General features: G+C 48.1%; 1 protein-coding gene across 3 annotated transcripts in view; it reads left to right on the top strand.

The window, feature by feature from the left end:
• WDR90 (WD repeat domain 90) overlaps nt 1-25,164 on the top strand; it is a 48,229-nt gene that overhangs the window by 4,206 nt on the left and 18,859 nt on the right. Inside the window, exons 2-18 of one of the 3 annotated variants that reach the window (XM_078777582.1) lie at nt 1,139-1,230; nt 1,339-1,515; nt 1,634-1,763; nt 2,033-2,200; nt 2,315-2,438; nt 3,863-3,924; nt 4,099-4,190; nt 4,920-5,025; nt 16,313-16,455; nt 16,624-16,687; nt 16,933-17,154; nt 17,276-17,373; nt 18,341-18,443; nt 19,371-19,492; nt 19,734-19,890; nt 20,052-20,242; nt 20,400-20,568. In XM_078777582.1, the coding sequence (XP_078633708.1) occupies nt 1,139-1,230; nt 1,339-1,515; nt 1,634-1,763; nt 2,033-2,200; nt 2,315-2,438; nt 3,863-3,924; nt 4,099-4,190; nt 4,920-5,025; nt 16,313-16,455; nt 16,624-16,687; nt 16,933-17,154; nt 17,276-17,373; nt 18,341-18,443; nt 19,371-19,492; nt 19,734-19,890; nt 20,052-20,242; nt 20,400-20,568 (2,220 nt within the window). Of the gene's footprint in view, nt 1-1,138; nt 1,231-1,338; nt 1,516-1,633; nt 1,764-2,032; nt 2,201-2,314; nt 2,439-3,862; nt 3,925-4,098; nt 4,191-4,919; nt 5,026-16,312; nt 16,456-16,623; nt 16,688-16,932; nt 17,155-17,275; nt 17,374-18,340; nt 18,444-19,331; nt 19,493-19,733; nt 19,891-20,051; nt 20,243-20,399; nt 20,569-25,164 lie in introns of all 3 variants that reach the window. The other 2 variants (XM_078777581.1, XM_078777583.1) reach the window with 2 other exon arrangements.

The following is a 25,164-nucleotide window of genomic DNA, read 5'->3' as shown; positions in this document are numbered from 1 at the left end:
GGCGGCTGCGGCTGGCAGAGGCGCGTAACACACTTTAGGAGAGAGAGGCTGGCAAAATGGACAGAATGGGGCCTATCTTATTTGATTAATGCAACGCAGATTCAACTATTGGGAACACAGCCTTATCTGAAACACATATTAAGGAAATCACTGAAAGTCCTATGGTGTCCTACGTGTTGCTGTGGCCTAACTATGGGTGCGACCTTTGACCTTTTAAATGATGGAATATTTACAAGCGTTTACAAGTATTTAAAAAGTGAGGGGTTCTCAAAACCGCAACAATATATTGAAATTAAATACATTCTAAATACATCGAACTCATATATATATATCAGCTTCCACTGTCCTGAAAGAAAAATGAACATTTTGAATCAACCTGATACATCTGAACATCAGTTGTTTGGTCTGGATCCATTTTGGTGATTACTGTGAGACCCCGACATTCGCGGGGGATGCATTCCTGGAAAATGCTGCGAATGCTGAATCCACAAATATGAAGGCATTGTTTCAATGGCAAAAGGGGTATAGGTTCCCGGCAGTTCATGATTCATAAGGGAAAATCAAAAATCCCGTGAAAAACCGTGAATATGCAAAGTACAGGGATGCGAGTGTAGAAGCAGGTCGCATTTTATCAACCGGGAAAACTGGGGGTCCACGAATGTTGGAACCACAAATGTCGAGATCCGACAGTATTTACATATGATGCAATACAAACAACCTGTCATCCTGGTGCTCTACCGGCAAAACAGAGACCACACGTTCCTTTCAAAAAGGGCGTTAAGTTTGGTGCCCTGGCCAAATTTGTACTTACTGGTTTGCAGTGTGACACTCCCTGGCCCCTGTCACAGTCTCTTTGGTGCATTAAGATATTGTGAGCAATGCCAAGAGTAGCTCAGACTGCCGGGTCTCTTCATGTCACAGTTGGGAGCGCTTATTCTCACTCCTTTTGAAAATGATGGACAAAGTACTTTAAAACCTTCGTATTCAACTGCATTTCTGTGCCATTGATAGGTGTTTTCCTTCATTTGCATTTTATTGCCCTCTCTCTCTCTATTCCTATATTTGATTCTCTGTGTTCACACATTTTGTGCATCCATAAATCTTTATAGAACCATGAGTGATGTCTCCTGTGTCACAGCATGGGAAAACCCGTACGTAAATGTTCTGAAGCACTTCAAGGTGGGAGAGTGGAAGAGAGCAAGCAAATCTGGCGATGTATCGTACGTCATGGTACACGATTTTAATATCAGCTTTGAATGCATCTCGAGAATATGAAAAATTGATTGTATCATGTCCTAACTCCTTATAATGCAATAAAACGCTTTTGTCTTTGAACAGGACAGGATGGTCCAATCATATGTGTACAAAATTCTGGGTTCTACTCCAGCTGCAAACTACATCCAGGTTCCAGGAAAAACTACAAGGTCTCTTGGCCTCACCGGTCGCTATTGTTACGTGCTTTTCAAACTTGTGCCCACAAAGGCCTTCGTAATACACCTGGATCTGGTGACGAAGGTGAGCTTCTCCTGTTTGCCACAGCCAAGTGTGCCGTTCGGCTTACACAATGGAAATGGAGGTAACAAGGTACAGGTTTATTCAGTGGTGTCCATGGGTGTTTCTTCTTCGTGGGTAGGATGACCTGATCATACGGGTGTCTTTCTCCAATATTTTCAAGGAGTTTAAGTTCACCTCCACCTGGCTTCAGTTTCCTTTCATCTATGGAGGGGAGAAAGGCTCTGCATATGAGCATACGAGTCATCGTGGTGAGCATGGCATCCAGTCTGCATTACACAGGTTTTTTTTAGCGAAGTAGAGGTAAGGTGACCATGTTCTTGCATAACGTTTGTCCGTGTTCTATCCTCTAAATGCTGAGCATCAAGCAAAGAATCAGCATGTTGTATCAGTTATAGTCTTTCTAACCATTCGGGTGGTTTGAACTCAAATCGCCGGCCTACGAGACTCAGAACGGACACTTGAAAGAGTTCGGTCGAATATAATTGAGTGCAATCGGTACGTGTTCTGTTTTCAACAGCCATCGGTCCTACCACTGGCAGCTCGCCGTGGACCTGCCTTGTTCTCGATCTCCTTGAGATCTTGTCTGTGTATCTTTGCAAGCAGTACAGCAGCCTCAAAGCCATTAAAGTCTGCTCTTGCCTCTTGCTCAAGAACATTTTCACAAGCGATGTAATTTACTTCCCAGGTAAGTATGGCTACTTGATAAAGGTGCTTTCACTTCCTCCACAATTATGCTCCGTTTGTATGGTCGTAAACTCACACCTAGTCTAAAACGTGTCTTCTGGTATTGTCATGGCAGGTATTTCCTTTCTTGAAGCGAAACGGAGGGGCTTAACCGCCCAAGGCCTGAATCCCATGCCTCGTGACATGGCTTTCCCTGTCCCCAAAGGCAGGACCTGGCAGGACATGTATGACTACGTCAGGTCAGGCATGGATCACAATTCTTGCATCCTAAGCTGGTCAACCGTGGAATCTTTTGGAGTCATACATTGTTGTCATTAATGTATTTTACTGGTAACGGTGGCCGCTCATAATTCCATGAGGACAATTTGCTTTTCATTGTCAGTTGAGCTCAGTGGATGCACCATGTGTTTGAATCTTGCCAAATGAATTTTTACCTCTGCCACTGAGCTGTGGATGGAGATTATGTTTTCACCCCTGTCTTTCTGTCTATTTATTTGTCTGTGAGCAGGATATCTCAAAAAGTTATGGACAGATTCGGGCGAAACCTGGACAGGTTGGGTGTGTGACAAGGACGAATCGATTAGGTTTTGGTGAAGATTTGGATCCAGATACAAAAATAAATTTCAGTCGTTCTTCACCATTGAGAGATGTGGCCAAAAACGATATTAAGCACAATAACTCAAAATGCTGTGGATCGATTATAACAAAACTAGGTGGATGAGTTGGCTAGGTGACAAGAACAAGCCCTATTAGATTTTGGTTCAGGTCCGGATCCAGATCCAGCCTATCAGTGGGATACAAAATGTAACCTGTTCAGCCTGGCGGAGGTGTGCGCTCTACCGAGTGCCATTCTAGTTTTTTCCTGTTTTGTTTTTAATATACTTTTTAATATATATATGCAAGGTCTAGGCTCATGGAAGAGCGAGGACACAGAACAGATCAGGAACAGTAGGAGAGACAGGGTAAACGCCGACACCAGGGTGGAGGAAGAAGGTAGATGGGGACTGACAAACAAGTGATGCAGATACCGATGAGGGGTAGGGGAGAATGCAAGGTGTGGACCAGATGGATCCATAAGCAAATTTTTGGGAGGAGTGCGGGTGGTATAACGGATGCAGAAAAGATCATGGCTTTGGAAGAGGGATGACCTGAGATGGTGGTGAACACCTGTCTTGAAGACCCGGAGTATGTGGAAGAGAGTGTGGAATGAGATCGAAGAGATTGTGGAGGGCGGTTTCACAGGTGGGAAAAGAGAGGAATAAATGAGTGCAGATGAGCAGTGTTTTGGGAATTGGGCAATTTCACTAGGCGAGGGGTTTCTGGTGGGCCACGTGCATCCTGCAGGTACCGGGAGAGGGGGAGGGAGGATACAGAGCATGGAGATGGCAGAGAATGCAAGACCAGAAATGAGGCGGAGAAGTAGACCGTGTGACCACCGATCTATCGGGGAAGGCAAAGTGATAGGCCCATAGACTCAGCTTCATCGTGAGAGGTTCCAATGATCCTGTTGAAAGACACAAACACCATAAATTTCATGACATCTCTTCCAAAACTTGACTTTTTCCTGGACATTCCAAGTCTGAATTTTATTTGTCATTTGTTTAAATTTTGTCGAAAATTGGTCAAAATGATTCCACAAGGACTTCGTCACATTTTTTGACAGGTGCCCGAACAACGGTTCTCAACTTGCCTTCGACTCCAAGGAGATCAACGTCCATCACCGAGGTACTTCTTCTTCGTTTTCCCTTCATTGTACTTCAGTGTTCATGAAGTCGTGTTTTTTTTACGTTTGGCCAATAATTTCATTGTTTAGAGACTTTCACTGGTTTTGATTGATTGTTTGTACCTCACTCAAGGCCTCAGGGTGCTTAGGTTTTGGCTTTATGTATGTGCGCGCAGGCAGATCCCTGGAGCATGGCGGCTCACTTCTCAAGGAACCACATACAAGCGAGTCGTACCGAAAGCTACCCAGGGCGATGAAACCATGCACGGTGTGAACAGTTTTAGCGCACCCTCACACTCGTGCACAAACTAGATAAGTTAATGGAGAAATTTAGGATTATGTACCGGAGTGCCTTCTTCTTAATGCTCAGCCATTGATCATATCGATAATATGGGAGTCACAATTATATGGGACACACAGCCAGCTTCAGGAAAGCCACTGTCTTGACTGCATCATTCATTGCGTCCTTCGGTGTCTGGGTGTGGGTTCCAAACACATCAAGTCCTGTTTAAGCGGTTGCTACACATTCAGTGATAAAATGATTTAAATCCTTCATCGATCCTTGATTATTTGGACTGTTGTCAGATTCTGTCAGACTAATTGTGTGATTGTTTTTTTTTTTGGTCGTAAAAGTTTGTCGTTAAAGAGAGTGGCCTGTTCTCAGTGTTGCAACAGCATTGGATTCACGTATTGACAGGCCCATTTTATCTCCAACCTGAATCTGTCCTGGCCCAACAATGTCATAATGTTTGTCAGGTGTGGTAGATTTTTGAATGGCATGCCCTCAGTTTTCAAGGTGTGTACTTTACCTATTATGCAGTACAAGAGGTATTAGAGTTTAAAATTCCTCAACTTGGAAGGTTTGGTTATTGGCCAAACAAACAAGGCATGACCAAGTTCTTCCTTTGAAAAACATGTTTCAAATTCCTTTGCTTTTGCTGATAAAGGCTTTTTCTGAGTCTATCCCTTCTGTCTCTCATGTGGATCCCTGCACTAGAATCACAAGAAGGAGCTCTTTATAACCAGAACTCTTCCTCAAGTTCATTTTGAGGCTATGCCGAAAACCGGAGCACGCAATCACAGAGACAAAACGTTCCATCAAGGTGAAATGTCCATTCAATGTTTGGCCTGACATGCATTGCCATCACTTGCATTGGTGGTATCATTGTCACAACCATTACAGGATTGTCTCCACTAGCGGGCACTCTCACCCTCCCGGAGGATCCTTCTATCTTTGGTAGGCATTGTGCTGCGGAACATTCTTGGAAATGCACTTTATAATTTTTGTAATTTTTGAAAAATTTTTATTGATCACAACATATACTCCATAATCATAATCTTGAGAAGGTTCTATTACCTTATGAAGAATATAAAGGAAGTCAATTTGCAATACTTACGACCACCAAAGATGGCGATATTTCTGATATCTTGTAAATATTTTCAAGTGTTTGGTTGTGCGTTTGTATGTTATTCCTTCACGGTCAAACCGTAGCACCTACAGGAGCAACCAAATTTTGGGTGTAGGTACTTCAGAATCTGGGAAAGGTTTTAAGCAAACACTCATTGGCCTAGACGTCCGTGTTTATGTCACCAAAGGTCACTATAAAGTGTATATTGGTATTCGGGGTCAGGTAGTGCTGCTGCGGGTCCGCAGGCAAAAGGTAACCACCACAAGGCCGATAACTCCATAGCAACAATGTGCAACACATTCCGAAACCCCCACCGGGAAAAGATCGGCAGCACCTGGTAGCCTTTGCTGGTATGTATATATACATATATATACATACATATTGTTACGGTTTTTAGAACGGGCACTTGTAAATAATAATCCTTGTAAATAATTCCCTGTAAATATTCCCATTTTCTAAAGGTTAAAGGTAGCACCCTAATTAGTCCATATACAACACGCAGGGCACCATAGGAACTCTTTCAGTTATTTCATTAGTATGTGTTTCAGGTAAGGCTCTGTTTCCAATAGTTTGACTCTGCGTTGCATTAATTAAATAAGATAGGTCCTTCAATCCCGTGCATTTTGATCCTTCTCTCTCCAAGCTACTCCATCATGCGCACCTACAGGCGGTGTTTGTCTCTCTCTCCCAAAGCTACTCCATCATGCGCACCTACAGGCGGGGGTTGTCTCTCTCTTGCTATTACGCGCCTTAGCGCTTGCTTGCTAGCAGCGTTCGCTGCATCAAACGCCATTGCGCACGCGGTCAGGCTGGCGAAGAAGGGCGGAGCGCGGGGAGGAGGCGTGGCCCCCCCGTCGACTCATCATCAAAGGTGGAGCCAGCGAGCCCTCGCCGACCAACCAGGGTTGAGGTAAGCTCGCTAGTGGGCGTAGCCCTATGAAGGCGGCTTGATTTCAACGCGCGAGATATAAGCGTGAGCGCGAAGCCCTATTACGGACTGCGCAGGGAGCCACCATTGATGACGGACTGAGCAGATTGCATCATTGATTACGGACTGCGCGGGGAACCATTGCTTGATACGAACTGTGCCAAAAGTGAGCTTGATTACCTAGAACTGCGCTGGGGGATGCTGATGATTACGAACTGCGCAGGGAGCGACCAACTGTATCGGACTGCGCTGGGGACTTCTGTTAAACCGCAGCACGTTATGAACGTTGAGAGAGAGAAAGCCGAATACCTTCCCGATATATGAACCCCGCTAAGTAAGGTCCGCTCGCATGCAACAATATACGAGCAGCGCTACCTGTCGGGTTTCGCCGCGGAGCTGGAGCATGGATCGGAACCGGAGCGTGGATCGGAGCCGGAGCCCACGCCGTCCTGCTCGGACCTTCCCTCCCTGCCACCATTACTCCTTCCATGTAAGTCTGTTTGTGTTGTCCTGGGGCGTGATAATTAAGACTGTATAAGGTTGCCCTGTGTCTGCTTCTTCTTCTTCCCTTGTACATTTACCCTTCCGTTTCCTCTTTAATTATTGTGGGAATAAATTCCTGTGTTCTTCCTTACTTTGGTTTCTTCTGTCTGATCGTCTTAGTCTTTTCACAATTGAATATACGTGGCACAATTTCGGCAATCACTCAGGATCGGGTTAGTCAACCGCTAACGGCTCGGGCTTCCGATTGCTAACCGCTCGGCAAATTCCATGTTGTCCGCGGTCCGAGAAGGAGTTATCTCCCTGCTTCACGGCCTGGGTAGCACTCAGGTATTTGGGACTTCATTGACCAATCACCCTGGCTACTCCTGACCGGAAGGAGCGTTATAACTTCTTGGGTTGGGGGAACAGCCAGCTTAAAGGACAAGGAGATTAACCCCTCCTTGGTAACGGGAGTGCCGGACCCCAAATCCGCAACAATATATATATAAGGCTAACCCCCACTCTAGTGGGGAAAATGGCCTTAAAACGATCATTCATTCATTCATTCATATATATATATATATATATATATGTATATATATATATATATATATATATATATATATATATGTATATATATATATATATATATATATATATATATATATATATATATATATATATATATATATATATATCTATCTATAATTCCATTAATCTCTGTGTGTATGTGTGTATGTGTGTATGTGTGTTTGTATGTTTGTCTGTGACCGCTGTTTCTCGACAACCACGGGTCCGATATACTTTAAACTTGCCAGGTATATTGCTGGGGACCCGAGGATGTGCCTTTTCAAGGTTTGAAATTAATCGGACAAGTACTTACCGAGCTATGGCGATTTAGCCGTTCGCCGTTCGCTTTGGCGTTGCGAATGGACCAAACCATTGCATGTAAATAGAGGGGGGGGTTCTGTGGTCGTTGCGAATGGACCAAACCATTCATGTAAATAGAGGGGGGGGGGGGTTCTGTGGTCGTTACTGCCACGTGGTTTCAAAGTTTTTTTTTGTTGTTGTTGTTTGCACGCATGTTTTTTTGCACCCACGTACGGGCACGCCCTAGGATGTTTACACACACACACCCCTACACAAATTTTTTTTTTTTTTTTTTTTTGGCAAGGAACGGGCACCCACGTACGGGCACGTCCTAGCTTATATATAGTACGGGCATGCCCTAGTATCTATAATTCCAGTAATCTCTGTGTGTATGTTTGTATGTTTGTATGTTTGTCTGTGACCGCTGTTTCTCGACAACCACGGGTCCGATATACTTGAAACTTGCCAGGTATATTGCTGGGGACCCGAGGATGTGCCTTTTCAAGGTTTCATATTAATCGGAGAAGTAGTTACCGAGCTATGGCGATTTCTTTACCAAACTCCGCAAGCCGTTCGCTTTGGACCAAACCATTTCATGTAAATAGAGGGGGGGGATTGTCACCGTACTCGCAAGCCGTTCGCTTTGGACCAAACCATTTCATGTAAATAGAGGGGGGGGGGGGATTGTCACCGTACTCGCAAGCCGTTCGCTTTGGACCAAACCATTTCATGTAAATAGAGGGGGGGGGGGGATTGTCACCGTACTCGCAAGCCGTTCGCTTTGGCTTTGCGAATGGACCAAACCATTTCATGTAAATAGAGGGGGGGGGATATAATTTTAGATATATATATAGTACGGGCATGCCCTAGTATCTATAATTCCAGTAATCTCTGTGTGTGTGTCTGTGTGTGTGTCTGTGTGTGTGTATGTGTGTCTGTGACCGCTGTTTCTCGACAACCACGGGTCCGATATACTTGAAACTTGCCAGGTATATTGCTGGGGACCTGAGGATGTGCCTTTTCAAGGTTTCATATTAATCGGAGAAGTAGTTACCGAGCTATGTCCAAAAAACGATTCAACCAATCAGAGAGCAGCGAGCTATCACGTGTGCCGAACGTGGCGAACAGACTCTGCCTCGGACGGCACATTTGAGAGCGTATTCATTTATTTCACGTTGGCAAATTATGTTGGCGCTATGTTGGCGTTAAACTATGTTTTAAAACTAATTAAAACTAATTTGCGATTCATCGTAACTGCGATATGCGACCTTCCGGACAGTCAAATGAGGACGTCACTTCCGGACTTACGGATAGTCATAGTGACGACGTACTGATGCTGAACGTGGCGAGCAGACGCTGTAAGGTACGATCGATTGTAGTACACGTTTATAATAACTCTGCCGATACAGGCCCGATTAACTGCAGCGCCATCCGAGCTGCGGCGTCGGGACGATACATTCATTGTACGGTCACATCACGCACTTACGGGCACGCCCATGGGCCCATGGGCACGCCCATGCATGCATGGGCGAAGACATTTTTTTATTTTTTTTTGGCAAGGAACGGGCACCCACGTACGGGCACGTCCTAGTATATATAATGGTATCTGTAATCTGGTTCTCCAACCTAATGAGCGGACAACATGACGTCATCGCCATGCACTTCCGCCTTGCCTGCAAAGTTCCAGAGGAACCATCTAGCAGTGCGTCATTACGGATTATAAATACAGATACTGTCACATAGATGGTTCCTCTGGAACTTTGCAGGCAAGGCGGACGTGCATGGCGATGACGTCATGTTGTCCGCTCATTAGGTTGGAGAACCAGATTACAGATACCATTATTAGTAACTCCCAACCGCAACCAGGTCGACTCCATATGATGAGTGGATACCAGAGATAACGTCACCGGGTGGCAGGCGGTGCGTATCGCTCCCAGCAAGGTGCAGCAGCAGCTGTATGGGACACCTTGCTGGCGGTTCTCCACTGATGATATGAAGGTCGCATAGTGACTGATATATATATATATATATATATATATATATATATATATATATATATATATATATATATATATATATATATATACGTATATATATATATTGAAGGAGCTGGGGCTCCCACGTCGATCGGAAGAATGGACGCGACAAAAAGCTGGAATTCATCCGAGTTGCTTTAATCAAAACAAACACTCAGGCACTCTGAAAACCCGTTTATCGGGCAGCAATATATATACCTATTATCCCGGAGCGTTTGCCCAGGCCCGGCGAGAGGGGGCGTGGCCCAGCGTCCTGGCTGCGGCCTGGCAAGTTGAGGGCGAGCCTGCCCGGGCGTCCTGGACGAGCCCGGCATGGTGATCGCTCCGCGTCCTTGATAGGTGCAAGGCGATTGTGAAAACCCAGCGGCAGCCGGTACACACGTCCCCCCAGAATCGACTTGCACCGGCAGGGTCAATTTGAGGGGGGTCCTGATGACCCGGCCGAAGCGACCCCTGGCGGGTCGTGGGAGGGGGTCCGGTGAGGTGGTGGGCGGTCGAGTGGGGGGCACCGTGGACGGGGGGCGGCCTCGCCGCGGCGGAAGGGCCACCCGTGGTGGGTGGTCGACGTCCACGTGCGCCGGCTTGAGGCGGTCCACCGCAATCCGGTCCGACCTGCCGCCGATGTCGATGACGAACGACTTGTCGTCCCGTCGCAGCACCCGGAAGGGCCCGTCGTACGGCGGCTGGAGTGGCCACCGATGTGCGTCGTGACGCACAAAAACATACTCCGCTGTGCGAAGTGCTGGGGGGACGTAGGACTGGGGGTCACCGTGGTGGGATGTTGGCACGGGGGCAAACCGTCGGGCGGCCTCCTGGAGGTCCGAGCGCTGGTGAGCTGCGGACCAGGGACTGGTAGCGTCGGGCACGAATTCGCCCGGGACGCGTAGCACCTGGCCATAGACAAGCTCGGCGGTGGATGCCTGGAGGTCCTCCTTGGGGGCCGTGCGGAGGCCCAAAAGGACCCACGGCAGCCGGTCGGCCCAACCGCCGTCTTGAAGGCCGGCCATGAGCGCGGCCTTCATGGAGCGGTGGAATCGCTCGCACAACCCGTTTGCTTGGGGGTGGTAGGCCGTAGTACGGTGGAGCTTGACCCCCAGGTTGCGGGCGACCGCGCCCCACAGCTCGGAGGTGAACTGTGGTCCGCGGTCTGACGAGATGTCCGCCGGTGCGCCGAAGCGGGCGACCCAGGTGGCGATGAAAGCCTGCGCCACGTCGGCGGTGGTGGTGGAGACGAGGGGAACGGCCTCCGGCCACCTGGTGGTCCTGTCCACCATGGTGAGCAGGTGTGTGAACCCCCGTGACGGGGGGAGGGGGCCCACCAGATCCACGTTGACGTGGTCGAAACGTCGTTCGGGCACGGTGAAAGGTGCCAGCGGGGCCTGGGTGTGTCGGTGGACCTTGGCCCGTTGGCAGGCCGTGCAGGTGCTGGTCCAATCGCGGACGTCCCGACGAAGGCCGTGCCAGACGAATCGCGCCGACACCAGCTTCTGGGAAGCTTTCCGACCCGGGTGGGAAAGGCCGTGGAGGGAGGCGAAGATGCGGCGTTGCCAGGTGACGGGCACGATGGGGCGAGGCTGGCCTTGGGAGACGTCGCAGAGCAGGACAGTGTCCGCGCAGGGGATGTCGGCCAGGCGGAGGCCCGTGTCCGCCGCCCGGAGGGCTTGCACCGCGGTGTCGGTGGTTTGGTCCGCCGCCATAAGCGCAAAGTCCACGCCCAGGTGGACCGCGTTCGCGCTGGCCCGGGAAAGACAGTCGGCCACGGTGTTGTTTTTGCCGGCGACGTGCCGGATGTCCGTGGTAAACTCCGACACGGCGGAGAGGTGGCGCTGTTGGCGGGCCGACCACGGCTCCGTGACCTTGGCCATGGCGTAAACCAACGGCTTGTGGTCGACGAACGCCGTGAAAGGTCGGCCCTCCAGGAGGTGGCGGAAATGGCGGACGGCCAGGTGTAGACCGAGGAGCTCCCGGTCAAACGTGCTGTATTTGAGCTCGTTCGGCCGGAGCTGCCGGCTGAAAAAAGCGAGTGGCTGCCAAACCCCGTTCACCCATTGCTCATGTACGGCGCCCACCGCGTAGTCGGAGGCATCCGTGGTGAGGGCGATGGGAGCGTTGAGCACCGGGTGAGCGAGCAGTGTTGCGTCGGCGAGGGCCCGCTTTGAGCGTTGGAAGGCCGCATCCATTGCTGCGGACCAGGCGATGTCGTGCTTGGCCAGCTTGCCCCGGAGGGCTTCGTAGAGGGGCCGCATGAGTTGAGCAGCGCGGGGCACGAAGCGGTGATAAAAATTCACCATTCCCAGGAATTCCTGCAGGGCCTTTATGGTGCGGGGACGCGGGAACGTGGTGATGGCCTCGACCTTGGTTGGCAGCGGCACGGCCCCGTTCTTGGTGATGTGGTGGCCCAAAAAACCAACGGCCGTCGTGCCGAAGTGGCATTTGGCCGGGTTGACGATGAGGCCGTGCTCGCTGAGGCGCCCGAACAGTGTTCGGAGGTGGAGGAGGTGCTCGGCCCGGGACGTGCTGGCGACGAGGATGTCGTCCAGGTAAACGAAAAGGAACGGCAGGTCACGCAGCACGCCGTCCATCAAGCGCTGGAACGCCTGAGCCGCGTTCTTGAGACCAAACGGCATCCGCAAGAATTCGAATAAGCCGAACGGCGTGATGACTGCCGTTTTAAGGACGTCGGCCGCCCTGACAGGTACCTGGTGATATCCCCGTATGAGATCAATTTTTGAAAAAATGACCCGTCCCGCCAGACGGGCGGAGAAGTCTTGGATATGCGGGATCGGGTACCTGTCGGGGGTGGTAGCGTCATTGAGACGGCGGTAGTCGCCACACGGGCGCCATCCACCCCCCGGCTTTGGCACGATGTGCAGTGGCGAGACCCACGCGCTATCGGAGCGCCGCACGATGCCGAGGTGCTCCAACGCGTCGAATTCGGCCTTCGCCACGGCGAGCTTGGCTGGGTCGAGGCGGCGGGCCCTGGCGTAGACCGGCGGGCCCGTGGTTGGTATGTGGTGCTCGATCCCATGCCGTACTGCGACGGCCGAAAACGTCGGCCGCATGAGGGCCGGGAACTCCGTGAGCAGGCGAGCAAACTCGTTCGCCGCCGGGACGGTGCATGCCAGCTCGGTCGGCGCGGAGCTGCTCAATGTGCATACCAGGGAGCTGAAGGTTTCGGCGTTGATTAAACGACGCCGTTGGACGTCCACCAGCAGTCCGTGTGCGCAGAGGAAGTCGGCGCCTAGCAGAGCCATGGGCACGTTTGCGGTTACAAACGTCCAAGCAAAGCGTTGGCCGCCGAAGCAGAGGGTGACGTTGCGCGGGCCGAAGGTGCGGATGGTCGATCCATTGGCCGCAACCAAGGAGGGGCCGCAAACCGCGGATTGCCTGTCCTGGTCAGAGGCGGGTATGACGCTCAGTTGGGCGCCGGTGTCGCACAGGAAGCGCCGTCCGGACGCTTTATCCGTGATGAACAGTAAGTTGCCCGTGTGGCCGGCGCTCATGGCTGGTAATGAACGCCGGCCCGGCCGTTTCCCGGCCTGCCGAAGGTGCACGGGGGTCGGCATGCCCGGGCCTTCTGTCCGAACCTGGCATGATAGTAACACCACGCTTGGTCAGGTGGAGGCCCCGGTCGTCGTGCTGGAGGTGGTCGGCTCGGTGTAGCGGCCGCCAATTGCGTCGGCAGTTCGGTCGTCGACCGTGCCGGGTGCTCGGGCGCCATGGGTGTTGCGTCGGACGGCGGTGGGTCCCATGTCGCCGCTGCGATGCGCTGTCCTGCGGCGGAGATCTTGTCGGCTTCTCTGGCAAGGGCCCGGGGATCTGTGATCGTCGTGCTTGCCAGGGCGAGGCGTACCGGGTTAGGCAGCTGACGGAGGAACAGCTCCCGGAACAGGAATGCCGGAGAGTGCTCGCCGAGCAGTGAAAGCATGTAGTCCATTCGCTCGGAAGGGCGCGTGTCGCCGAGCTCAGGCAGGTCGAGCAGGCGCCGTGCGTGTTCCGCCGATGGGAGGGCGAAAGCATCGAGGAGAAGCTTCTTAATCGCGCCGTATTTGTCAGCGGCTGGCGGGCTCTCGAGGAGGCTCAGGGCGCGGGCCGCGGTGGCCGAACCGAGTGCTGCTACCACATGGTGGAAGCGGGTGTCGTCGGCCGTGATGCCTCGCAGGGCGAACAGGGACTCCGCCTGTGCGAACCAAACCGCCGCGTGAGCCTCCCAGAAGGTAGGCAGTTTAAGGGCGAGTGCCGTGTCCATGTCGGTAGGTCACCAATGAAGGAGCTGGGGCTCCCACGTCGATCGGAAGAATGGACGCGACAAAAAGCTGGAATTCATCCGAGTTGCTTTAATCAAAACAAACACTCAGGCACTCTGAAAACCCGTTTATCGGGCAGCAATATATATACCTATTATCCCGGAGCGTTTTCCCAGGCCCGGCGAGAGGGGGCGTGGCCCAGCGTCCTGGCTGCGGCCTGGCAAGTTGAGGGCGAGCCTGCCCGGGCATGCCCGGGCATGCCCGGGCGTCCCGACCGAGGCCTGGCAAGTTGAGCGCGGGCCTGCCCGGGCATCCTGGACGAGCCCGGCATGGTGATCGCTCCGCGTCCTTGATAGGTGCAAGGCGATTGTGAAAACCCAGCGGCAGCCGCTACAATATATATATATATATATATATATATATATATATATATATATATATATATATATATATATATATATATATATATATGTATATATATATATATATATGTATATATATATATATATATGTATATATATATATATATATGTATATATATATATATATATATATATATATATATATATATATATATATATATATATATATATATATATACATACATACATACAGACATGGCATTTAATATGGAATTTTTTTTTTTTCTTGACTTGGGTTTACTTTCTTAACTCAGTATATCAATCTGGTGAGTTTCTTTTACACTTTGGTGATTTATTTGTCAAAAGAACCATGTCACTGATTGTCTGTCGCAGCAAGAAGTCAACAACAGGATTATATCACAGGTGGCTTGGCAAAATGTACGGACAGGTGCATTTGATGATTGGCTTCACAGTCGGGTATACAAGGGTTGTTGCGTTCTGTATTGGTGAAAAACAACTGCTGCACATCTCCAAATGTTATTCCCGCTTCCTCTGGAGATGGCCCGTCAACTTGACAATGCTGTTTGTCATGGAGTGGTGGCTTTACGAAATTACGGCATGAAACAGCGTGCTATTGCTCGGCAGTATGGCATCACTCAAGGCCAGGTGTCAAAGATCCTGAAAAGAAATGCTCCGAGGGGTGTCCCTACTCCAATACCGAGGCCAGGACATCCCCGCAGAACCACAAGGAGGGATGATCGCCAGCTGCACCGGTTAGTCCGCAATGGCCATACCAAGTCAGCTAATCGGCTTAGGGCTGAGTGGCAGCAACTGACAAATGTGCCTGTATCCAGAAGGCTAGTCAACCAACGACTGGTTCAAGCAGGCTATCGTGCCAGGCGTCCCCTGAGAAAGCCACGCCTGACCAGACAACACCGCCAGCGCCGATTGCAGTGGGCCAGAGAGCACCGTCAATGGCAGCTAGGACACTGGAATCACGTGATCTTCAGTGACAAGTCTAGATTTCTGGTCTATTGTCAAGATGGCCACGTCCGAGTGTGCAGACAAGTGCATGAAGCCTACAACCAAGATTGTATCGTGCCAAGAGTCCAAGCTGGAGGTGGTGGGGTGACCGTTTGGGCTGCTTTTCATGCTGGGGGCAAAACTGACCTGGTTGTTCTGAATGGAAACCTGAACCAGTACAAGTACAGGGCCATTCTGGAAGAAACATTGCTTCCATTTGCTCGTGCAGCCTTTCGAGGAAACTTTGTCTTCCAAGATGACAATGCACGGCCTCATCGTGCTCGCATGATGCAACACTTTCTTGCTGACCGTGGTGTAGAGCATATGGAGTGGCCTGCCATGTCCCCGGATATGAATCCGATAGAGAACTTGTGGGCAGAATTAACACGTCAAATCGACCACTTGGACCAGCAGCCGACCTCTGTGCGTGAATTGCAGCAGGCTATTGTCACTGCATGGCAAGCAATTCCTGTCCAAAGCTTGGCAAATCTTGTGAACAGCTTGCCTCAACGTGTACGTGCTCTCCTGAATGCTCGTGGGGGTTACACGAAGTACTGAACTGTAATTTTACTGTCCGTAATCCCAGTCGTAATTTAACTTTTGTTTTTGTTAAAAAAATGTTGGCTAATGTGCAAAATAAAGAGATACTTCTGGAAAACGCACAGAAGTTTAACACAAGTACTGTCCACGAATTGAGATCGATATCAGCTTACATCGCTTTCAAGGATCAATTTATTTGTTTCGAAATGTCAAATGTGGTTTTTGTTTCTTTTAAAGGTCACATTAACAAAATCTAGAATAATTTCAACATAATTCCAATGAACTTTTGGTTCGAAGACATCTTGAAAAGTAAGTTCACCCCCACAAAAAAAATATTCCATATTAAATGCCAAGTCTGTAGATAGATTTTGAGCACGACTGAAATTAATGTCTTAAAAATTTTTTAACACAACAGATGTCAGTGTAACATGCATTGTGCATGCTTTGATCATATGATCTAAAACAGCCTTTTCTCCGTGTGGTATCCCAAAGAAAGGTACTGTGGTTGGGACAGTGCTGATGATAGTTGTACCCATGACCATGGACGCACGGCCACGCCAAGTACCCATGATCATGGACACACGGCCACGCCAAGTCCCGAGCAAAGGCAACGTCTCTCCACTCGTAATATTCGTGTAAATGCAAAAACAAATGAAAAGTTTTTTCTTGGAGCGTTCTCCGTACTTTAATTTCACTCATGATATTTGAAGGATGTGCCGGTCTCATTGCAATCTCATATGAATGGCTCTCTCTCTCTCTCTCTCTCTCTCTCTCTCTCTCTCTCTGTTACCTGACCGTTTCAGGCCCTCACTCACAGGCCGTGTGTGCAAGTGGACTCAGATAAGCAAGCGCTCCATACCTTAATAGGTACATCAACCATCATGCCATGGTGGATTGCAAACTGGAAAATACTTTATAAAATAGACATTTCATAAAACCGTGTGCTGTTTGGAAACATTTCCGATTTCACAAGACATCTGAGCCGCCCACGTGCCGTTTGTTTGACCGAAGGTCTCATCCATGTTCACTCGTATGTTATTGAGGAATGCGTACCGCCAATTACAAGCTCGTGTTTATTCGGTTTGTTCTTTCACAATATTTTTTACACACAGCATCACCGAGGATGACGACGCAACCTGGCGGACATTCAAAGACGCGTGCAGGAACCACAAAGGTCACGTTGGGTGGAAACGAGTCGTCGACCAACGCCGTGGCCATTCGGGCATCCAGGAGCTCCGCAAAGCTCGTCAAGCATGAGGGCTCGGTGGTTGTAGAGAAGAACGGGTCTCACCGTCGCGGCGTTTCGGCTCAACTGCTGAACCACGTGACTGCAGGTCAGATATCCTCCCATCAACCACCATTGGCTGATATTGGGTACTCATTTGGGTGGAAGGATTGCCTGAGATGTGTATTGGGAAGTGAATGTTTGCCAACGCTCGTGTATGTTCATTCCAGATGTACCATCAGCGCGACATCCGACGGTCGGTGCACCACCCAAGCCAACATCCTACAGGCACTTCCTCCCATATCTCAACAACTCTGGCTCTTTTAACGTAATTATTACACCATTTGCCTCCATTGTCTTGTGTTGGATGTATAAAGAAACATTTCTCTTTGGTGCACCAAATGAACATTGTACAAGAGTACAAGTCTCAGTCAGGATGAACATACGTCCGATGGGGGTAAAAACCGATTGGGTGGCTCGATGAATTACAGAATGTGATCCTGGACCACGTCCCAATTGTTTTTGGGGTTTTTTTGTTTTTGTTTTGTTTTTATATACAAGGTCGAGGCTCGTGTAAGAGCTAACATTGATCACAAAAAAGACAAACTGACACATAAAACATATGATAAAGGGAGCGGGGGAACAAGATGGAGAGCAGGGATATCGGGAGATCTGTGGGAGGGTGAGGGCTTGGGGGGAGGAGGCATGGGAAGGGAGGTGAGGGAGGTAAAAAAAAAATAACACGTGGACACTGCTAGGACTTCCAGGAAAGAAGTCGGTATTTCAAAAAAGTGGATCTGGGGTGAATTAATGGGGGTAGAAAAGATCAAGGTTTTGGATGAGGGAAGATAGATGGTGGTGGACAGGTGTTTTAAACAAAATTTACCTGGCGTTCAAACTCCTCTTGATCATGTCTCTTAGATGTGACCAGCAGGGGGTGGCAGGATGGCTTATTTGCCAGTGTGGGCTGTTTGGTCCTCGACTCAATCCCTGATGGAGTCAAACACGATGACAATCACTCATTTGTGCGACACCAGTAGGGAGCACTTACCATGGAGCATGAAGGATCATTGGCTTCATGTCTCTTCTGCAATAATTTTACCATGGAGGATTACATGTGTCTAGACGTCAAACAATAGCGTGTAATATGACGAATATATAATCGTTCCACCTCCCCTACCCTTTTGAAACCCTGTGCATACATAATACGTAGATATTCGTATTGGACGACACTGTGATTTACCAAATTTATATGTGTGGGTGTGTGGTGTGTGGTGTGTGTTCACCCATCCCAGGAGCAATCAAACCATGACGGTGGCAAGCAACCCATTCATCTAAAGTCAATATTGGGGTACAACGGTAACGCACGTGCAAACATCGTTTGGTACACCAACAGCAGTAAGCAATCCTTTTAGCCAATCAAATGACTTCACGGCATCCTCTTCTTACTCTTGTCCTATTATAATCTTGCAGTCTGCGGAAAGATTCTCCCCTTAGGGAGTGTACCTTTTGCTCTTTGTGTTTGAGCTCAAGTGCTGCATGTAGGCAAAACAATTGGTTTGATTTACTTCATTGTACGAGCCTCACACTTGATTCCTGGCTGGTAGGCCTACCCGCTTGCAGGTTCTATGTCTTTTTCAGTAGGAAATTCATAAATCTGGTACAATCTTACTATAATTCACCAATTGTCTGTCCGTCCGTCTGTCCGTCCGTCTGTTCCCAAATACCGCAAAAACGGCAAAACCGATCGCAACAAAATTTTGGGTGGATAATCCTGGGACTCCCTGGAGTAAAATAGGCTATATTGTTTTTCCAATTTTTTTTCCAATTTTCCCAATTTCAAATTTTCCAGTTTTTCCAAACACGATGGAATAATATTTACCGGTATGAACAGTGATGTGGCTTTTATTGAAATTCTACAAATATTGTTTAGATTTTGATGATTTGCGTGTGATATGATTTAACGGATGTTTATATAAATCGTTTAAAATAAAAAAAGCCTTCAATTTCTGATATTTTGCCTTTTCATTTGAGCCTCCCAATTGAAGCCCCGCCCATAGGGTGGGTACCGTTGCTAGTATCTAATAATGTAAAAGTTTATTATCTTCCTGATCGGCAGCTGAGGAATCAACTTAACATCAACTAGTTTGAAGAATAAACATTGATGTCTCTTTCGAAGCATAAAACACACAGGTCATTTCACCTTAGTTCCAGCGCTGCATTTTGATTAGTAATGACATCATCAGTTGTATTCACTATATCATACTGGTCAATGTCGTCATGTAGTTTCATTTTATGGTGATCAAGTGCCTGGCTATCGCCCAGAACTGCTGGCCTATTCGTGCGGTCGGACCCTGATACTGGAGGAGCTGCAGAGTGGAAAGCAGACCTATTTGGCAGCTCATACGGAAGAGATCTCGACTCTCGCCCGGTCACACGACTCCTTCGTAAGAGCTCGGATCTAACATTATCCACTTTAATAAAACTATTAGAATGTGAATCACCAATTACATTTACTGTGATGTCATACATGTGATCCATGGTGTAAATGCCCACCGTGATGCAATGTTTTCCTGCAAAGACCTGTAAAGGACTTCCCTGTAGACAAACTTAAGACATTCTTTATATTTCCCAAGGAGCTCCTCATACTGGTCATCAATCCTCCTACCCTGCACCTGCTGTCGACAGGTTCTCGCTTCCGCATCTGGCACGAGAGACTGGACAGCCAGTCAGATGTGCCTTTGGGATGTGCACAAAGGGACAATCAAGAAAACCTTCCAGCACTTTCACTGCGAGGTTCAAGCCATGGCTTTTTCAGCCGACGACAAGTTCTTATTGTCTGCAGGTGAGTAGAAACTCCTATAATGTTTAAATCTGCATCGATGATTTTGCACGTAAAAAGTGGTGAAGGTGTTGGAGAGATGCTACGTGGTTCCCTATTAGACGGTGCCTTCATTGCCCACCTTGACTGGTCTCTGTGATGACCAATGTGTGTGCGACTGGCAGGGGATTACAGAGATGGGTGGCTTGCCTTGTGGAGCATGACCACGTTTGAGAGGCTTGCCAGAGTTGAGGCTCCCTGTCCCATCAATGATCTGGAGTGTGATCTGACAGACTCAGACATATTTCTGTGTGCCGGCACGCAAGCGCTGCTCATCTGCCACCTGGACTTTCACCAGGATCGACCCTCTCTCCAGGTGGCAATGCTGTATTTCCTATTGTGGGGCAGGTGTGGGTGGAAGAGGGAGGGGGCTTCTGGTTTCATAAAGATTACAGGTTTTATTAGGGTTTGATCATTGCCACACATGTAGCTCTGCTCCCCCTCCATCTCCTCTCCCACCCTTTTCCCAACAGGTGTCTATGGCTCCCATGCCAAGTGAGATGGATGCAACTGAGCTGTCCTCAGTGGCATTTAGTCCTCATGGAGTGATCTACACAGGTACCACCCTGGGTAAGGTGTGTGCTTGGAACACATGCCAGAAGTGTTGTTTTCTCAGCTGGGATGCTGATTGTGGGGACATCGGTGAGTCAGCAGCAATACGGTTTCCATGGTACACACCAATGCAGGATATGAGTTAAGCAGTTAGCTATTCGAAATTACATATTATTCATAACTAGCTGAAGTACCCGACGTTACCCAGAGAAATTCTTTGCAATGTGTATTGAAATATTAAGTCAGAATCGAAAATATCTTGGTAGTCCAAAGGTAGATCACTTGCACGCAAAGTTCGTTTTCATGATGTATGACGTGGGAATGCAAAATAAAATAAATAAAAACCGAGCAATTAACATCAGTTGTTGAACCTGTGTAAGTTTTGCGCAACAGACGAAGAGGATTACAGGTGGGTGAGCATGAACGCGGGAGTTTTGCAATAAATCCGGAGGTGCAATGCGCCCTAAATGGTCTTTTGCAGAACTATCTCTATTAGTGCAAGTGAAGCCACCAGAAGTGCTCCGGCAGGCATCACACCATGCCAATCTTCGTGACGCCGGACACGGTGCAATAAAGTTCAAATGCAACAGATGGATCGTACCAGGATGGTGAGGATTAGAGGTAGGGGAGAAAAGTACCAAGTGAATACACAGTTTCTGTTATTAGCTTACATACATAGGACCTCAACATATGATCTTCACAATACATATTACTCGATTGCGGCAGTGTGTAAGTAACATACTCACTCGAGGCCTGAACATGGAAGTGTTATAATAAACCTGTGTAAAGCACTGTTTTTAATAACAGGTACACGTGCAATATGATAATTAAATTTGTGTTGTTGACAACAAATAACTATATACAACCTCAACATACGATCTTCACAAAACATATTACTCGATCGCTCCCAGGTAAAAAAAAAACCCAGCCATACATTGTATTAGGTTGAGACCCGATTGAGGCTTGAAGGACAATTATCTGATTTTTATTTTCTTTTTTTTGCTTTTTTATTTTATTTATCCAAACATAGCCCTCAACCTTCCTCTGGGTGAAAGAGGAGGCCATGCAAAGTTTGGTTGCACTGGTTCCTGCAGGGTCTGAATGCATAAACGAACACAAACAAACAAACTTTATTCTTTATATATTAGATACCAGCCGAAAGCACCCGGCGTTGCCCGGGTTCTTTTTGAATGAATTTACTACTATAATTCAGCTTTTACTCGCGGCCGTAGAAGATTGACTCTAATAATTCAGCTCAGGTTTTAATTGCGAAATGGGCCCAGCCCGGCCGAGGCGGCCTCGACCGGCCTTGCCACCTAGCCTATAACCTTCCCGGGGCCCGTCCCAACATTTTTTGTTTTCGAGGTATCCTCCTATCTTTCACCATTCAGGAGATTAGTGCGTGCAGACAAACAAACAAACAAACAAAAACTTTCTTTTATATATATATATAGATAGATTTTCAATACGTCAGTGTAGTTATTTTATTTTGTGTAAACTGTTAATGTTAAATAAATGTTAATATACTATGAATTGCTAAATATACTTTGCCCTGCCACAAAACAGACTAGCAACACAGGGACTTGCCGCTAACACAGTCACCTCTCTCTCATACTCTATGCAGCATCCGGTTGCTGATGCATCATCACTGACCAGTAGTGTCGTACCACCTGCAGATTAGGGCAGCAATGTAGATTTTTATCAGAGTGCCAGTATGCAATGGCCTATTGTGGCTCGCTGAATGATAATGATTTGTTGCCATAATAACCTCCGCATTTGAAGGTGGACATGGAGGTTACGTTTTCACCCCTGTTTGGCTGTCTGTTTGTTTGTCTATTTGTTTGTCTGTGAGCAGGATATCTCAACAAGTTATGGAGGGAATTGGACGAAACTTGGTGGACAGGTTGGGTGTGTACAACAACAACAAACAACAGGCATTTTAAGGCCATTTTCCCTGCTAGAGCGGGGGTTAGCCTTGCGGGCCCCATGACAATCTTCTCCATTTTGCCCTATTTTCTTCATCTCCCCTTGTTAACCCCCTTGCCCGCATTTCTTCTTCCACCATCTTTAGCCAAGTCTTTCTCGGTCTTCCCCGTCCTCTACTTCCTTCTACATTCATTTCCATCACTCTTCTCAACCAGTCACTTTCATCCTTCCTCAACACATGACCAAACCATCTCAACCTGTTCCTCTTCACAGCATCCATCACAGGCTCTATTCCGATCATCTTTCGCAATTCATCATTTGTCTTCCTCTCTCTCAACGATACTCCGCACATCCACCGAACCATTCGCATTTCCACCCTTTCCAGCCTTCGTTGCTGCTCTACGTTCATTACCCATGTCTCGCTCCCATAAATCACAACACTTCTCACACATGCAGCATACACCTTTCCCTTCAGCTTCAACGACACTCCCCTCATCATCAGCACGCCACTCAGTTCCCGAAACTTCTTCCATGCACATCTCACTCTAGCAACCGTTGCCGAGTCTGATCCACTTTCTCCATTCAGCATGTCTCCTCGGTAACGAAATGTTTTCACACCTTCCAGCTTCATGCCGTCTCCAAGGTTGGGTGTGTGACAAGGACAAATTGATTCGATATTGATGAAGATCCGAATCCAGATACAAGAGTTTTTTTTTTAATCTTAGGATTTAATCTAATCTTAGGATTCTTCAACATTGAGATATCGGGCAAAAAACGATAAATATCATAATATTTGAAAACGTTGTGGTCGGATTCAGACAAAATTTTGAGGATGAGTTGTTTAGGTGACGAGAACAAGCTGATTCGATTTTGGTTGAGGTCCGGATGCAGATCCGGCCTATTAGTGGGATACAAAACAAACTGTTCAGTCTGCGGAGGTGTGTGCTCTACCGAGTGCCGTTGTAGTTATAAGCACTGTAATCCAGGCATCTTGTATACGTAGGTAAAGATTATTTGCACTCCTCTGCAATTACAGTACGAGCTCATAGGTGGGCTTTAGCAGCTGTTAAAAAAACATCTTGCCCAGACTCGGTGGCATAATGGTTTGGGCGTCTGCTCTGAGTCTCGGGGGTCTGTGGTTCAAACACCGGCCGAGTCATACCAAAGACTTAAAATGGTGCATGTTGCTTCCTTTCTTGGAATTCGTCATTTGGAGGATAAAGTGCGGCAAAACAACCATAGGTTGGCAACCATTGTGCAGGCTTGACCTTCTCCTGTGATGAAGTTCCTTGAAAGGGAACTCTTATTATTATTGTTATTATTATTATTGTTATTATTATTATTATTATTATTTCACCATCTGGTTAAAGCAGAGGCATGAAACGAAAAGGTTGACGGCCAATGTGACGTTTGCGAGCACGGTTTATCAGTGCTTGTTCGAGTGTAAGCATTCCTTTACCCCACGATGTTCAAAAGCACTTAAACCTCATGTGTTTACAAGATTCCATGGCAAGATAACCCTGGTATAAACTGCAGGGTATTCTCTTGTACCCACTCCACAATGATGACCTTGTTGCCACTGGGTTTTACAATCCGAAAGTCTCTTTAAAATAACGGTTATATAATTGTTGTAATTGATGCAATTAGAGAGCACAAAAGCCATGAGATGAACTACGATATGACATTGTGAACCCATATTATAAACTCATTGTAAACCCAAATTATAAGCTCACAAGCAAGGACCCACGGAACATATCTGCAATGTAAAACGTGACTTCAAGTCCCCAGCTCTCACCCCTCACAAACCCCAAGTCATCAACCACCCCACCCCCTCCTAACCCCAGGTCATCAACCCCCACCCCCCTCCTAACCCCAGGTCATCAACCCCCACCCCCCTTTTCCAAACCCCAAGTCAACAACTCCCCCTCCCCTCCAAACCCCAAGTCATCAACTCCCCCCCCCCCCCTTTCCAAACGCCAAGTCATCAACTCCCCCCCCCCCCCTCCTAACCCCAAGTCATCAATCCCCCCCTTCCAAATTCCAAGTCAACAACCCCCACCAGTTCCAATCCCCAAGTCCTCAACTCCCCCTCCCCTCCAAACCTCGTCATCAACTCTCCTCCCCCACCCCCATACAAACCCCAAGTCATTAACTCCCCTTCCCCCTTTCAATCCCCAAGTCATCAACCTCCACCTCCCAACCCTAAGGTGCCAATCCCGTCCCCACTCGAAGCCTTCAAAGATTCTCCCTACCCCCTTCCACAATTTATCAACCCCCCCACCAACCCAAATCCTCACCGTCCCCCTCCCCACCCGAAGGCATCAATCCCCTCCCCACTTGAAGCCTTAACCCCCCCCCCCCCAGCCCACCATAATTACTCAACTTCCTCCCCGTCACACCGAAAGTCCTTGCTAACCCCCTCCCAAACCGAACTCTGTCCTCTCGTTCTCACCCTTCTCCTGTTCCATAAAAGCAAATGGGCATTCCCACATTGAAACAGCGGAATATTTAACGCTTTCCTCCCCCCCCCCCCCCCCCCCCATCATGCTATCACCGATTTCACAGAAACACGTCACGGTCGCCGATCTAACTCACAATCTCACAAAATATGCAGAAAACACCAAGGCATTGCAACTCTCAAGTGACCATGATGCAGGCTGTTTGTGCCAATAAACGACCCAAACCCAATTACCTTCTTCCTGATGCATAAATACACGTCGTTAAAAGTTCATCATGACGAATGTTTTCTTTCACAATGTC

This window comes from Myxine glutinosa, chromosome 5 (assembly GCF_964187855.1).
Source record: "Myxine glutinosa chromosome 5, kmMyxGlut1.1, whole genome shotgun sequence".
In the NCBI taxonomy this organism is placed as follows: Eukaryota; Metazoa; Chordata; class Myxini; order Myxiniformes; family Myxinidae; genus Myxine; species Myxine glutinosa.
Note: the sequence above shows the minus strand (reverse complement) of the source record. Positions and strands in the feature narration are given on the sequence as shown.